Genomic DNA, 17,185 nt, shown 5'->3' with positions numbered 1-17,185 from the left:
GAGAATATGATGTGCTACACTATGCTGTCACTGTCAGTTGTTTCATTGTTCTGAATCTTATCATGGTATCCATTGCATTTAGCATGATTACAACATTACATTTGACCAGATTTACAGTTTCTGCATGAAATAATATTTTTTGTTTGATTTATGTAGCCAGTATTTTAGAGTTCAGGTTGTATTTAATCAAAGTGTAATTACTAAAACAGAAACAACAACATGAAGTGTTGTTTTAATCATCATACCATTTAAATATATTATATACATCTATGGAGTCCAATAAGCCAACATTTCCCAAATTAAACTCATCCAAATTAGTTAATGTAATCAATTTAACATTCATGGCAGAAAAAGGTTTTATTTTTTTTTATTTTTTTACTTTAATTTGTACTGCCGTAAGAGCACAGTGCTGCTTACTACTGTATTGGGTGTTGGATCTACTATCAAAAACTCAAACTCCCATACTCACTTGCTGTGATGGAAATATGTCGACCAATGACGGCGCAGCTCTATAGGCAGACATCGTGGTGGGCTGAATAAACGCTTCTTGAGTAACCCGGTGCTGACATTTTACCGTTATAAAGTAAACAAACTTTGGGCGACAAAGGATTCTTTTGCAATGGGTAAGTAGTTTTTTTGTGAACTAGATCACCAGCTTCTGCGTTAATGGGCAATGGGGAATCTATATGTTTTAGCAAGAGTGTCTGTCACCAATTATTGTAGTTTTAGCCTACTGCCTGCTCCCAATGAGATAATGATGACATAGTCTTATAATATTAATATTGTCACTGACAAATTGTTTAGAAACATGTTACAGTGGACATTGTGTTCCATAGACCAAAACAACATTTGATTGACAATTCTTATATTGCACACCTGGGCAGGTAGGCTCATGGTTTCAAGTAACTGACACAAAGCTGTTTTTGCACCACACAGACAAGTAGAATTATATCTATCTATGTGCAGTCGAATATACTCTCCATGAAAGAATACAGTATTTCAAAGAAGACATTTATTTTCACATATTCTTACAACATTAAATAGTTGTAATAGTGGTAGTAATAGAACATGTAAATCTATGTCAGTCACTTTTTGCTTGCATTGAGAGAGTTTTTTGCTTGCATTGAGAGACTTTTTTGCTTGCATTGAGAGATACTTTGTTGGAATATGGAATTGAATATAGAGTACTGAGAGCAACCCAAATAGAAGAGGGACATGAGGTGAGTTGCAATTCATCAAGACTGATATTCATCAGCTGATAAGATAAAACTGTTGATGAATGTCAGTGTGCAGGTGATGAAAACTAAACTGAAAACATGACATCCTTGATAAAGTCCATTATTGCCATGCATTGCACATAGCCTACTGTTAATCTTTATTGTCACATCCGCCTTTCTGAAAAAGTCCCTAATTGACGTCAACCAAAATGTGTTTGAATATTATTTGGCCTGATGAAATAGAGAAGTTACATAGAAAGCGGTATTGAAGCTCTAAGCCACAGCACAGGAAATGGCTGATCTCGAAAGAGAAGGATATTGGGTTAGCAGACAAGTGATATCACTGCTACTGGTGGTGAGAGGGCTGCTGTGTAGACTACTACTCTCTTTGTTTGAGGAAGAGGTTAGAGTGTAGGTGTTCAAAGTTCAAACACAATGACAAAAACATTTTATTCTTACTTATCATGACTGAACAGGGATCCATTCACTTTCAACTTTCTTCCCTTTTAATTTATCATATGTTGGGATCAGTGTCCCCAGCCAGTTGCCTCACAGAAATAAGTGTTATGCTTGAAAAAAAAAGGTTGAACATTCATGACCTTATGTGTTGTGATCATTTTATCATAGATATACATACCTAAGATAAGTAATTAAAAAAAAAAAAAAAACTGTCCACCTCACATCTTATTTTCAGCACTGATCATCTCCATTGTTGTAGTACTTTCATGTTCATATCTTGCAGGGAACAGTACCACAAACCTGTGGTTAGGCTCATAAGCAGGAAGTGGTGTTGTAACCATGTGGTTTTATATTAGAACTGAATGTTTTAACTTTCACAGTTACTGCAGTCTTACAGTTACTGCAGCTTCATATAGACACTGATTATTCAGTCATACTGTAATGTGTACAGTTCTTCACTGTACCACAAATACTGTAATACGCACCCAACCTAATTTCTCATTGTTTGTCATTATTGCTCGTGCAGCGCTTGAAATACAAAAATAGTTAATAATAATTAATTTTATAAGGCATCATAGTTATGGTTTTATTTTGCACTTTGATCTTGATCACCTGGTCTGATTGATGTTGGAGGGAAATATATGATGCTTTGGTTATGGTAAGGTTCATATGGAAATTTATTATAGAGAGTGAAGGGTGTGTGTCTCTGGTCTAATAGTGACTGTCTTTTTCCTGTTTCCTCTGTCAGTATTGGAGCCTGAACAGGAGCAAAGCCAGAGACCACAGCCGGGGACAGTCAAGGAGCAGGGCGAAGGTGTGGAGGTGACACTGAACCAGGTAAGACAGACCTCTACTAGGTCCTTATCAGACATAAGGACTCCAGGGAGGGTAGCGTGAGTCACCTAAGTATGTATTGCAGCATGAATTTAGAATGGACACCCACAATGGAAAGAGAAAGTTACATTTCATGGGTGTCTGCTGGAATGAACTTCCAGTACATGCACACCCTTAATTTCTTATGCATTGCATTTTCATTTCCCCATACTGTAAGTTCTGTTTTCCCTCAAACATCAAATTAGTACTTTTTGGAAATATCAGATTGGTGAAAAGAAGTGACGTTTCTAAATAACCTTTCTCTACAAGAACAGAAATACTTTTTCTCTACTAGAACAGGAGAAGTAAAGTAGACTAAATAGCCACATGTTATTCCAGGCACATTTCACAATGCTCACTTCATCTAGGCTGACAATTAAACAACAGACATACATCTTGGATTAAAATTAAAAGAAGAAGAATGTAATCTCTTCCAAAAATGGAAGGGGAGGTGTCAAGTCAAGTGTAGTCCAGTGATTGTTATTTGAAGAAAAATGTCAAATATAAAGGCACATTTGAAATAGCTTCATTCTTGCACAGTTCTCAAAAATGTAATTGATCCTTATCATCATAGGAACTAATATTGCAAATTGTAATTCAATATCACACATATGGATGTCTTATATTATTACTCAAATATGTAATAGGGGTAGGTGATTATTTTATGCAAGTAAGTAAGTGGGTGGTGTCTTCTGGAGTGTAAAATATATACACACATTTCTCTCTCATTGCACACATACAGAAACTGCAGGAGTTCCACTCAGACACAGTTCTGGTAACTGAAGATGAGAAAAGAAAAGTTAGTGCACAGATGCATCAAATTTCCAAGGCTGTGCTCTGAGATGAAAGCCTGGTGGTTTCTGTGGTGACAACTGGCCTGTTGATAGCATCAACTCGGCATGCCACTAACAATCATTGTGAGAGTTGTATCGACACATTGACATCAACATCTCCTACGTAGTTTTCCAAAATTTGAATGTGGTGGAAATTTAGACACAGTTTACACAGTTTACTGACATCCTTCACAGCAATATTCACGCTTTAGAGTGTGGTCTATTGGTGGTTTATGGTGGGCTAAATGACTTTAGACTGCAGTCATTTCCTGTATGAAACCAATGTCATATAAAGCTGACTGATAGTTCTCTATCGTGTGACCAGGCCGAGCCATTAATAAAATGAACATTATAGTACAAAAGTAACATATCTCCTTATGGATACTATTATTAATGTTATAAAAATACTAGATACCAGTTACAAATATTAGTTTTTTGTGAGAACAATATTCTTTCTTTTTTCCTCTCTGTGAAGACAGTCTTTATCTCCATGCAGATATAACTTTCCTCAATAGATGGAAAGATTGTAAAGAAGGTTACATCTTTACAACCTGCCTCAGTGCAGGCTTTAAACAGGTTTGGTTAGCTATATGACATGCATGATTTATAACTTAGCCTGGTCATACCCCTCATGTGTGACCAACAAGAGTTGTGATCGCCTTCAAGTTGTGGCATCTATACATTTTAGAAATTGGACCATACTGTACCCCACCAGTGACTCATTTGGGACCGTGCAAAAGCTGTAAAAGACACTGATATCAAACTTCAGAGCATTATCATATTGTGCAATGGCTTGATCTGACTCATTTCAGGGGAGAGAGAGGGGGGCACTCGTGGAAGAGAGAGGGGGGAGGCTCATGGAAGAAAAGTGTATCTGGGAACAGCGGCTGTGAGGCAGCTGTATAGAACTGTGACTCAGTCAGGGCTATCCCAGATAGAGGCCTGCACCTTCGCTATTACTCACCATTAGGGCCTGCTTCTCGGAACCAGCAACCACAGAAAGGAACTTGATGCGATATGAAACTTTGCTTGGCTGTTACATTGTTCAGTGTGCACCACAGAAACAAAAGAGTCTCCGTATTTGGTGATTCAGACTGGAATATTGACACAGTTCTTTGATTTCCCCATGCTCTTATTTGATATCTTTATGTTCATCAAAAAATAACAAAGATAGCTGAGACTGCTATGTATAAAGGATGTTAGCCAAAATGCTCGAGCATCAAACATCATCAAAATCATTTGCTATTTCATTATATTGGGTTTACATATTAGCATTGGAATGACACACTCATATTTCAGTGTGAGTGGAGCATGTATGGGTTTAAGTCTTTACTGTAAGTCGTAGGCAGTTCTTGTCCTGACTGCAGTAAATGTAAGGGTATTTGCTGTGGGTTGAGGGTTGGTGTTAATTTCTGCATGCCTCTACTGTTTCATTTCTCATTTGTTGCACACCACCTTTTGTAACTTTGTCTGGTTCTTTTACTTCTTCGTCTTTGCTCACACAACCATTTCTGCAGAGTGACAAATTCGGCATAATCCATTCCTGTAAGTAGTATAGTATAAGATAATTATGAAATCTCACTAATAGATGACAGTTGCATATATCACAATGATATCATCTCAATTGCTCCGGTTATCATGCCAGTACTGTAACCCCCATGGATTACTTGAGCCTTGCTCTTCTTCGCATTTTCATCAAATTAATTTCATGATGTTTGGCTTCACAGTAAACAACATCCATGATACATGTTTTTCAGTTGAATAGAAATCTGTAACAAGGGCTTCTGGATTATTTCACCAAGCAGGCTGTGATGCCCTGTTATGAAATGGCAGTTCATATTTGTCATTCAATGAGACATTCTTCTCATCAGGTCTAGACCGAAAACCCCATGTCTGTTGGTTTCCCTTCTAACAGGATGTATGGTGGTTACCTTTTGAAAGTGGTGGTAAAACCAACTCTGTGTTTTAGATGTTTAATTTCAAATCTTGATTGCCCAAGAGAAGACAATGAAATTTGTTGTTATCTTATAACTCCATGTGTAATTGTGTAATTCACAATCCCTGCAGTTCATTTTGAAGACACCTGCTACAAGGCGTATCATAGTCAGTATGTATCCCTGGATTTTGATGTGTATTCTTTGTGTCTCACCTATCTGGTGGTCTCTGCTGTAGAACACTGCTGCCATGGAGATATGTGACTCTCCCAGTGAATGTGAGGAGGAGGCCAGGTCTAGCCCTGTGGAGGCAGAGGAGAGGTCCTTTGTAGCCAATCTGTACTGTTTCATGAAGGACAGAGGCACACCCATCGAGAGGATACCACACCTGGGCTTTAAGCAGAGTGAGTCCATGTTCAAAGGATTTAGCCATAGTTTTTTTTTAATCACCCTTAGTTACTCTGCATACAATATATTACAGAGCACCTCCCTCTTGAGGGTAGTAAAAGTAAAAATACATTTTTAAATTAAATTAATTTATTTAATAAATCATATAAAGAGATTTGCAAGTTGCATCTCGGTCTATGTTTTTTGCAAAGTGGATGACAATTTGAATTATTGGATCAAATGATGGAATTTAAATGGATATGGTTTCTACTTGCAGTTAATCTTTGGAGAATCTACAGTGCTGTTGAGAAGCTTGGCGGTTACGACTCTGTGAGTACTGTACAACTATATTCATGCAGACTATTTCTCGATGTTTATCGTACACAGTTTTGTGTTTTGTTTTTTCCATTGACCTGATTGTTGTTGATCATACATTCACTGAAATGGCATGGCTGCTAAAGCAATGGGTTTTTTTAATGTTGCGAAATATATTGTGGTTTAGTGTCTCCTCTGTGGAAAATGAGCTTTAGTTCACAGGGGGTAAGCATGGCCGTTCCCACCACATTAACAGTCCTTGCTGGGCTCTCGACGTAAAGCTGGCCATGTAGGCCTACTGTTGCCTTTGTTCTATTTGTCTGCATGAAGTTTCCACTCTGTGGCTTCTGTGCAAGCTAAATGTTCTGAGAGAGGAGGGGTTGTAATTGTAATAGCACTAGAGTTCACATGAACTTGGCTTTTAGCAAGACCTTGTTTCTCTTTGTTTACTGTAATGGGCCATTCATTAATCTCCCTAAATTATTCTTCATTCAATTGAAATGTAAGATTGTACTTAATAAGTTATGTATTATAGTAGATGACTATATGGAATTTTGAAATACTCTTGCGACATACATGAATGGAAAATCTTTGGGGTGAGTGCTGGTGTGTGTTCATTACCATAAGTTTCTCAAAAGGTGACAGCCAAGCGGCTTTGGAAGAATGTGTATGATGAGCTGGGAGGCAGCCCGGGCAGCACCAGCGCTGCTACCTGCACCCGGAGACACTATGAGAGGTGAGAACCCTGCTCCCTCCGACCTGTCAGTCAAATCACTCCATCTCTGCCTGTAATGATTGTGTAATGTGTTTGTGTTCAATAGGCTTGTATTACCCTTTGAGAGACAGTTGAGGGGGGAGGAGGACAAACCTCTGCCTCCAAGCAAACCACGCAAACAGTACAAGAGGAGCCCAGATGGCAAGGGCAGCAAGTCAGAGGGCAAGAGGAAGAGGAACCAGCTGGACAAGGAGACAGACTCTGAGGTACTTAAACTGTCCCTGGTTAATGATGATGTAGTAGGAAGCGAGACATGGGAGTGTTGCATGTGATATCAGATCTCACACTCATCATCTCACTCCAGGTACCATGCCAATGCTGTAACTCCAGAAAATTACCCCAGTCTATTTTCTCATTACAGGCCCAGGAGAGGCTAGAGACTGGCAGCCACTCTGAGATAGGAACATTAGTGCCATCCACTCCATGGACAGTTTCATCGAAACGCCTCCACCTAGACTGCCCTCAGCCAAGCCATGAGAGCACTACGGGTGACGACCACTCTTCTTCAGCTTACACACTATCCCACCTAGTCCAGGACACCACCCCGTGCCCCTGGAGGGATCCCATCCAGTCTGTGGCTGGAGAGGTCATCTCCCCTCTGGAGAAAAAGAAGCGTGTGGCCCAGGCCAGCCTGAGTCTGTCCCTGAGCCCCAGACAGGACGACTGTAAGGACAGGCCCTCTGTCATCCACTGCTCCCCGTCTCCAGGCCTGCTCCCTCCCAGCCGGACACGCAACCCCTCTGATGGCTCTCCTCTACCTGTGTCCTCCTCCTCCTCCCGTAGCCCCTCCCCTTACTCAGTCTCCTCTGAGGACTGTCCAGCAATAACTGAAGATAAGCCCTCAGCACCAAACCCAGAACTACCCCTTGATTATTCCAGCAGCCTCAACTCTTCTGTCTGCAATGTGGCTCGCAAGCCTCAGAGCTGTAGCCCCGACGTAAAAGGCCTTGCGGGCGTCCCTGGACAACATAGGGATTTCCCTCAGGTCAGTCCCCTGCCAGTGGTCTCGATCAAAGGCCAGACTAAAGACTTCGTATGGAACCCTGTTTGCAACATGAGTAACCGACGTACAACTCACCAACCCCCACCATCGTCCTGCACTTACACGGTTAAACCTTGCTGGGTTCCATCTACCTCCAGTTTCACCAAGGTTCATCCCAAGTCTGTAGAGCCTCTACGGCCTATACCCCATCAGCCAGGTTACAAACTCCATCAACACCCAAGTAGGTCGATGCTGCTTGATAACACATTGACCTATGCAAAGAAACTGCACATGGTCCCTCGACTATATCCGACAGAAAAGAAGGAGAAGCCCAGGACAATATTGTCCAATTCACTCCCTACTCAACAACCTCTGTTTCACTCTAATTCCAGTTTTCCAGTGTCCTACTTCGTACCAGCCTATGACAGGACAAGGGGAGACGCTGGGCAACAGCCACCTCTACACCCTATCATTCTACCCACCCACATGATCAGGCTGCCCCAGTCCCAGACTAACCCTATGTACCGCCATGTCGCAACTGGACCCACCCACTCTGCCCCTTATGAGCCTGCTCTCTGCTCATATCCATACCCCGTTCCTTTGTGGAGCCCCCATACTGGATACAGCATCACTGGTGTGCATTCTCATTATCCTCACACCAGGATGTGATATACAGCCCAACCAAACACTCTGTATTGACGCCTTTCAACCACGTGGCATGTGTCTCATATCAAACAAAACTGAGTGTTAGGCGCACATGCCTCTAGAAAAGTTCAAACTAATTCCCAGCTCAAATTCTGTTCTGTGAGTGAAACTGCGCTGTGATTAGTATGGTGAGAAAAATGCTCCCCTCTGTGGCCATTGACAGAATTGCACAAATAAAATGGACTGCGTGTAGCCTTACTGTTGGCCTACTGTATTTGTGGAAATATATTTCTATTAAACCCATGAACGGTTGACCCACTTATAACATTTTAATGAGAGTTTCTTAATGTATACTCTACTGTGTCTCTGCTTTGTTTGCTGTGAGAATATATTAGAATAGATCAAATAGATTTTCTGTACAACTTTTTATAATGTTATCATTGTACAACAGATGTATTTTGATATAATATATTTCTGAATAAAACGTGACACATAATAGTTCCTGTCTATGTCTGATCCTTAGCCCACAGCCCACAAGTAAATCATCATGTTTTCTAAATATTTTTGTTCCATTACTAAACGTGATAACAGGGATTATGAGGTGAATGACCTCAGAGCTCATTAACAACATAGACACCACTTTACAAATAATATGAGGTGTCTTTTTCTTTTTTTTTTACGTTGTAGACTAGAGTATCAACATTATTTTACAAGCAGGTTGCGTCTGTGGTTCATCAACTGCAAACCTACACCATGCGCATACATTACGCACGTAAATCCTCACCAACTCTCTCCCTCTGCACTGCTGTCAATGGCGCGAATTTCATCCGGAAGTCTGTCACATTGCCATTCTCGCTTCGTGTTTCTGTGTTGTGCCTTTGAAATCCAGCCGTACGTTTGTTTTTGCTTTGCCTAGAAAGTAGGCATAATAAGCTTAATATTGCTTGTTTAGAAGTTAGCTTGCTCGCTGTTAGCAGTGCACTTCGATCATGTCCGACGTGTTGTCTGATGATGCCAGCGACATAAGCGGAGGAGATGACAGCCAAGAAGATGTGATGACTCCTTCCGAGCTGATTGCAAAACTGGAAGAGGTAACTACTGCGATTTTCAACTAGAAAGTGATCTGTATCATCTTGCATTTCACGGATACAGATCTGTTCAGTTGAACTGGATATCTAGTCAGCTGTTTAGCTTTCTGTTTTGAATTAGGTAGGTGTCCTGCAGTTCATGTGCTGTCTACCAGCTTGAACCAAATAATAGTGTCCGCCTTGAGTTTGTAGTTCAATGTCAATGTACATAACATTTTGTGGTTCAAAGATGGCTTGCACTAAACAAAACAGGCCGATAAGACATGTGATATTATTCACCAGCATGATCTGGACTGCTGTAGCACTGAATCTTTTTCTAATGGACAGTCTGACTCTGTGTCTCTGTGTCTAGGCCTGGCTGAATGAGAAGTTCTCTCCTGAGCTGCTGGAGAACAAGTCAGAGATGGTGGAGTGTGTGATGGAGCAACTGACTCACATGGTAAATGTTAGGTGGTACAGTCTTAATAAGCTCTGCATTATTTCACACCTATGGCAGTTTTTTGTGTGAGTGTTGAGGTAAATGACAGGACTAATATACTGTCTGTGGACAGGAGGAAAACCTGCAACGGGTGAGGAAGGGTGACGTGAAGGCCAGTGTCCACCACATGGAGATTGACAGGATACGCTATGTCCTCAGCAGCTACCTCCGCTCCCGTCTGCAAAAGGTAATTGTAACAATACAGCATGTGGTTTTATGTTGTCCTGATGAGCACTGCACAATATCCACTGCCCTCTTTTACCTGTTTAGATTGAGAAGTTTTTCCCACATGTCTTGGAGAAAGAGAAGTCTCGAGCTGAGGGAGATCCATCATTCCTTTCTCCAGAAGAGTTTGCTTTCGCCAAAGAGTAAGTGACCATTGTTAAGTGAATGAGCTCAATGCTCATGTCCAAAAGGAGCCATGATGATCATGTGTTGCCTCCATCTCCCATATAGATACCTAGCCAACACACAAACCTACCTGAAGGCTGTATCTCTGAGACACATGCCCCCCAACCTGCAAACAGTGGATATGCTGAAAGCAGGTAAGGCCTGAAAGGATATTTAGATAGAACTGTTCCAATATTTGTATGGATTGTTTGTAGACAGCAAACTATAAATGGCTAGAGAACTTTTCAGTACAATACAGTGCACATGATATTTATCTTTCACAATCAATCTGTATGAAATGGTTTAAATTGTTTCGGATTACCATGTGGAGGAAAGCATTTTATTTAATTGAATTAGTTAGGGTAGTCTCACATTACTAAGGCCCATGTGTACTTTTGTCTCCCCAGTGCCAGAGCCCTGCCTGGACTCCTTTGTGTTCCTGCGTGTGAAGGAGAGACAGGAGAACATCATGGTGGAGCCAGAGTCAGACGATCAAAGGTACTGTACCATAGAAGGTCTGTCATTGACTTGCCTCTTAATTTGTTATTTTGTCAGTATTCTGAACCACCAATAGGTGGCAGCATGTGATTGCACATAGCTCATTGCAGGTTTTGTTTTCAAGTGTCTCTGCTAGACTATATGTGTTTTGATTAACTTGCCTGTTTTTCACTAAGCTTAAAGGGATAGGGTTAGGGTTAGGGTTCCGGGGGAAGCATTTAGCCATACCAGTGTACATGAATGGGATAAAGTAAGTGTAACATGAGGTCTAACACTGAAAAACCTGAACCATCCCTTTAACTCATTCAAACCTATTTAATATTTTTGTCTTATTTTTTTTTACAGAGAGTATGTCATAGATCTTGAGAAGGGCTCTCAGCATTTGATGCGGTATCGCACTATAGCACCGCTTGTTTCAAATGGAGCAGTACAACTCATTTAACTGTCAAGGTACCCAGTTAAAAGAACTTCCAGTGACGCACACTTCCATAGTGTATTTTAAAATGTGTTGGACTCAGATCGAAGTCTTAAGCGACTGCTTTGTACTGACATCATGTTTTATTTTTAGCATCACTTTTTGCCCTGGACATGGTTTCTTGCATCAAACCACTGTACTTGAAATCCTCCATTAGAAATGTTGATTGAACACACTACCATAACAACAATGAGGGAATTTGCCATGTTAATGCAATATAACAGTCATTTACACCATATTATTTTAGCAGATTTACCCAAATGTGCGTCCATAATAACATACTTTGTTTTGTGAAATGTTTCAGGTCCCTCGATCCTTGGTTCAAAATCAGGTTTTTTTTCTCCAGCTGTAATGTTTAATGACCAGAAGAACCGAATTGACACCTTTTCACACCATTGAACTACGCAAGGAGATAATGTTCTACATGTTCTGGACATTATCCATGGACTACCAGCCTCAAGAGGCAGGCATAAACTTGAATCTCTGCAAATCTGTGATTAACTTCAAGCTGTTTTGCTTTCATGAGGACGCTCATCCCTTCCACCTGAAGTCATTCTTTTATTATAATTATCATTGGATACACAGGTGGGTTATAAAAGAAATAGACTTTTGTGGCGAGCATACCAGTAACATTTCAATATCCTTCATAGATATTGTTGCTGTTGTTGATTTAAATACACTTGCATATGAATCGAAGAAATGTATTCAGCAAAGTGTGTTGTTTGTACAATAAATGTAATTTGACTGGTATACTGCTTTATGGCCATTGCCCCAAGTGAATAAGGGTTGGTCAGCCATAACATGTGTGCCCCAATGGTCTGCAAAGAGGCCAGCTGTTTGTAACACACCTGCCCCATTACCTGCATTACCTTCCCACACATCCATCGACTCAGTATCCCTCTCCTCTCTATCGTACATCCCCAAATACCATAACTCTGTTCTGATGATAATTACTGACAATACAAACATAATTGACGTAGTTTAACCTTTTGTGTGATAACAAAATATGACATTTTAATGCTAATTCACTTTATACTTTAGTTGTTGCTTTTGGAATGGGTCATCACAAGTTCATGTGTAGCCCTTTGTATAGTTGTGGTTCTTCCTGTCATTGCATCGAGTTGACTCAATGTCTTGGACTTTTTTTTAAAATCAGTTGAGGAGGAGAGAAATTTCTTTAGTTGGTGTCACAGTATGGGGAACTGCTAATCTTCTTTTGATAAATAGGTCAATTGAGTAATATGGTGTACGTGTGAGAAAGTGCGTTCATTTGGGGGAGAGGAAGGGAATGCCTAAATCTGTTTTAAGTGACAGACAGACAAAGGTTCTATAACCTCTCATTTGGGGTGTTTTTAATGTGTATATAGTAGGCCTGAGTATGGCTTATTGAGTACATAAAGTCTAAATGTTTTAATGTGTATATAGTAGGCCTAAGTATAGCTTATTGACTACATAAAGTCTAAATGTTTTAATGTGTATATAGTAGGCCTAAGTATAGCTTATTGAGTACATAGGTCTAAATGTTTTAATGTGGTGGAGGATGATGTTGGATTGATTTTCAGGGGAAGGAAGTACGTTACTTCACTTATCTGAACTGAATTTGCCCCCTTACCATATGACACAACAGGATGCAGTGCCTTTTGTCCTTGTATGGCTTTGTCTGTATGAAACTTGACAATGATGAAGATTGGGTGGTTTCCTCTTGGCATATCAGGTTTAGTTGAAGCAGAGGAGCCCACACTGCCAGTCTGTCAGTCAGCCAGTTTTATCCTGTACGCTGTGCTATGTGCTTTAAGACATGCCATGTCTCCTCTGGCAATCTGCAGTGGAGGCATCTTGGCACACCTTTGATGAGTAGCTGAGTTGTAATGTGTTGTGTGGTTTTCTTTCACAATCTACATCATGGAACCTCTATGCAATGAGGACTGAGTGATCGTCAATGTGGAGGAAAATGTGATTTTACAGGTTTCATGGTTTACTAGCCCAGGGACATGGCATATTCTCCTACATGGCTTTCTCTGAGACATAAATGTGGTAATTGCAGTGTTATGTAAGTCATCTTTACAATGGATATTTCATGCTTATTTTATTTTCTACCGATCTTCCGCCGTAGATTGAAAACCCTTCAGGCTCTTCAGGCTACATCTTAACAGTCCTTACTAAAGACCTCTTCACCCCCAACCCTTGAGACCTCTTCACCCCCACTTCCCCCCTGTACAAGTTCTCTCCTGTTAATAAAAAAAAATGCCTTCTGGCATTACGACTGCCAATGGCCCCTGGTGTGAGCATTGATTACTTTGTCTTATGATGACTGTTGGACAGATGATTCACTTACTTAAACAAATGTATTTGTTGTAAGTCGCTTTGGATAAAGGCGTCTGCTAAATGCCATCAATGTAAATGTACATTTTCCCCTGACACAAATTGCTAAATTATTGGAGCTAACAGGAATGGAGAATGTGTGCTAGACTACACGTTTAACATTCATTCATCCTTATTGTGCACTTCAGTTGCACAATGGTTCATTACTGATAGAATATGCATCTTTGATTTCACAGTCTGTGTACTGCGTGATCTACATTAATATATACTATACAGTAGTAGTACATTGGTTATTTCACTGATGCACCAAACCAGAACACCATAACATTCGTGATTACTTCTGAAATCCTTTTTCTTAGTTTTCATATTTCCATGCACAAACCTTATATAAACCTTAGAAACAAGAGAATAAAGAAAATGTAGGTGATCTCCCAATGTCTTTGCTGGGAGTATTATTATGAAACATTGAATTTCTCAGAGTCACAAGCTGCTTCCTAGAGAACGAGGTCTGTGGGACAGTAACACCATTAGGAGAGTTTAGCAGAAGGCTTGGATCCAGGCCCAGGTCTCAGTGGGACCCTGGGTCGATCAGCAGGGCCTGAAATAGAGCACTGAGTTCCATTATGCCTATGGACGTTTGAATTACTGAGATCGGCATAGGTTTCAACGCCCCATCAGCAAAGATCAATATGTCTCTGCACCCTCATCCTGATAAAGCCCTTGTGTTGAATGTTTCAAGGCCTTTTCAAGGCCCTTTCCCTTTTTATTTTGTGAGGTATTTTCTGACATTGCTACATTGTCAGGTTTTGGAATTACCACCACTCATCGCTATTGCCTAAGTATGACAATGAAGCAAAGTTTAAGTTGATTGGTCTGGAGAGTTAAGGAGGCGGGTTAGGAGATGTCTTGAAGGAGGAGGCATGCAGTATAACTAGTGCCAGGTCATGATGCCAATGATGACAACTGCGGAGAGAGAGAGAGCTGCTATCAACGACGACAGGATGTTTTAACTTTTTTTTTTTTTACATAAATTGTAAGTTACATTGGACTCTGGATGACTTGCAATTATTTAGCTTTTGTTTGGTAAAAATGTAAAGCTTTAACTCAGCACATAAAGGTATGGTTATCATGATCCACTTTCAGTTGTTTTATAAGATAGCATAGTTAAATGTTAAATGTAAACATCGAGTTAAATGTAAACATCAAGTAACTGCTAAAACTAGATTTATTATGTTATTGCGGATAAAAAAAAGATTGTTGCCCAAGTGTCACTTAAATCCAATGCTGTTATTACTTTTTCTCTTTTCTAGGTTTCCATCCAAGTCTATACCTTTTGGCATTGTCTTAATAGAGAAGATATCCCCCAACAATTGAAGATGACCTGTACAATGTAAGAATAAATACTATCGTCATATGGATGATTTATTAGCGATCTGGGGTTGCTCTTTGTATCTTGACCTTCCTATTCATCTCTTCATAGGATGTTCCCGACATTTGGTGGCCAGTCCATGGCCCAGTCTGTGGAGCCTGTGGACATGGCCATTAGGCTGTGCTTGAGCCAGAGCTGCCATCTGCTCTCTTTGTCCACTCTGAAGCCCCTGCGTCCCTGCATCAGAACCCCACTGTCAGAGCAGCTCTCCCAGAGCAGGCTTAGCTTTACACCACTGACCCCAAAGATGAGTGTGTCTCTAACTGAGGTGGTTACGGATGGGGTCAACGCCAAGAGTAAGTGTGTGGTTTTTGCTGACTCTAAAGGATTGTCCCTAACAGCAGTGCGCGTCTTCTCTGAGATGGAGGACTGTCTTCCCATGAGAGAGCCACTGTCACCGCTCCAAGAGCTGGGTGGCACGACAGAGGGTGGTTATAGCTGCACTGTCATCACATCCGGCCAAGGGAGCAGGCTGCGTCTGGGCTTCCCACAGCCGTCTGCAGATTTCCAGAGCTTTCGTGCCAGGCTACAGGAGGGTAAGGTTCTCCTGGAGAACTGCATTGTCACGACACTGTCCCTCCACGGTACCGTCCGTGTGAAGAACGTCAGCTTCCAGAAGGCTGTGCACATCCGCATCACCTTTGACTCCTGGCGCAGGTATTGTGACGTGCCCTGCACTTTCTTACAACAGCGCTACAGTGGACCGGAAACAGATATCTTTCAATTTGACATCACCCTCCCCAAGTCTCTGAATGTGGAGGAGAGGATAGAATTTTGTGTGTCCTATTTACCTGACGGGTACACCACACCATTCTGGGACAACAACAATGGACAGAACTACAGCATCTTTGTCTGTGACAAGCCAGTGACAATTTCAGGCCGCCCCCTTCCAACAATCCTTCAAAACAGGAGTCTATGGGAAAGGGCATAACCTGCACACCACAATGACTGTACAACACCTTATCCTTTTTATGTTGACCCTTATTCTTCTCCAAGTTCACCTTAGGTGAGCTATAATCTGCTACTATGTGAAAAAGAGTATTGCACCAATTACCTCTTATCCACTCAAACTTGAATTATTCCTGTTCTCCAGTTACTGGCATCCGAATATTCCTCAAAGCTTGCTCTCAATGTAAATTACTTTCTGGGTGGAAATTTCATGTAATAAATGTATTTTAGAAATGGTTGGCTCTGTGGTTATTCAGTTTTCTTTTATGTGCTTATTGTTCACTGAAAACATCAGTGTTCAGTACATGTGCTGTATCCCCAATATGGTTGAAGGAAGGTGTAGCAGCCTAGAATAACTGTTCTCATAGGTTTCTGTCAGTTGTGTTTTTTAAATCCTGTGTTACACAACTATGGTTAGCGACATATGACAACCATGAAATTGCTACAGGTCATCATACAGGTATTGAATGTGAGAGCAGTCAGTCATTTTGACACAACAGAACAAACTTCTCTTCCATGTGCAGTTCACCTCCTGTCTGACCAAGACAGTTTGTGCTGAGTTACTGGCAAAGTTGGTCTGACCATAAATTTAATTGTCCCAGTGAGTGCTGTAGAGAGAAGATCCCTTACCCCTAAGAAATTATTGATATCCTGCTGTAGCATGTCTTGGAATACTGAAGTGGGAAGATGAGAGCCCCCAGAGGGAGAGTGAGGCTAATCTTATATCAGATTTGTATTCACTGGTGCCTACAGCATTAAACCCTGGTATCAGAAGCTGGATGGCATTTGCTTTGTTGCATTATTTTTCAATGATTTTCCCAATTATCTCAACAGCCTGAGACATGCACTCATTGGCTAAAAGACAAAAGGCAGGTCGTGACCTGGAAGTCCTGGCCACTGAGAATGAGTCTCACAATGAATTCACAGCTATTGTGTCACTGTGGAAATGTTGAACATTATTTCACAGGAAACATGTCACATTGGGCGTTCTCTTTCTTACCAAATGACCTGGCCTCATAGAAAAGAATAACATGAATAAACACTTTCACAAGTGATTTGCAATATAGTTACATATTTAATTCAATTACCCGATGTGTGTTTTCAAGGACAATACATCTTGGAATGATCTAAGATATA

General features: G+C 40.8%; 3 protein-coding genes across 4 annotated transcripts; all 3 read left to right on the top strand.

The window, feature by feature from the left end:
• The first annotated feature begins 570 nt into the window (after positions 1–570).
• On the top strand, positions 571–8,899 carry arid5a (AT-rich interactive domain 5A). The gene is made up of 7 exons (XM_083673794.1): positions 571–623; positions 2,425–2,513; positions 5,555–5,720; positions 5,981–6,033; positions 6,657–6,754; positions 6,840–6,999; positions 7,155–8,899. The coding sequence occupies exons 1-7, from the start codon at positions 620–622 to the stop codon at positions 8,442–8,444; spliced, it is 1,860 nt and encodes a 619-aa protein (XP_083529920.1). The 5' UTR covers positions 571–619; the 3' UTR covers positions 8,445–8,899.
• A 347-nt stretch (positions 8,900–9,246) lies between these two features.
• gins4 (GINS complex subunit 4 (Sld5 homolog)) lies at positions 9,247–13,611 on the top strand. Of its 2 annotated transcripts, XR_014554329.1 has the most exons (9): positions 9,247–9,511; positions 9,861–9,947; positions 10,060–10,173; positions 10,257–10,354; positions 10,443–10,531; positions 10,784–10,874; positions 11,220–11,324; positions 11,654–12,748; positions 12,864–13,611. XR_014554329.1 is itself a non-coding variant. In XM_083674230.1 (8 exons), the coding sequence occupies exons 1-7, from the start codon at positions 9,410–9,412 to the stop codon at positions 11,314–11,316; spliced, it is 678 nt and encodes a 225-aa protein (XP_083530356.1). In that variant the 5' UTR covers positions 9,247–9,409; the 3' UTR covers positions 11,317–11,324; positions 11,654–13,611. The 2 variants fall into 2 exon arrangements, 1 of the variants encoding a protein (XP_083530356.1); XM_083674230.1 differs by having other exon boundaries at positions 11,654–13,611.
• A 1,133-nt stretch (positions 13,612–14,744) lies between these two features.
• Positions 14,745–16,195, top strand: ppp1r3c2b (protein phosphatase 1 regulatory subunit 3C2, duplicate b). Its single transcript, XM_083672959.1, has 3 exons — positions 14,745–14,788; positions 14,982–15,061; positions 15,152–16,195. Exons 2-3 carry the CDS (start codon positions 15,048–15,050, stop codon positions 16,029–16,031), a joined length of 894 nt encoding a protein of 297 aa, XP_083529085.1. The 5' UTR covers positions 14,745–14,788; positions 14,982–15,047; the 3' UTR covers positions 16,032–16,195.
• Positions 16,196–17,185: the final 990 nt, after the last annotated feature.

The sequence above is a fragment of the Argentina silus genome (assembly GCF_951799395.1).
Source record: "Argentina silus genome assembly, chromosome: 7".
Classification (NCBI taxonomy): Eukaryota; Metazoa; Chordata; class Actinopteri; order Argentiniformes; family Argentinidae; genus Argentina; species Argentina silus.
This window is presented reverse-complemented; position numbering and strand designations above follow the sequence as displayed.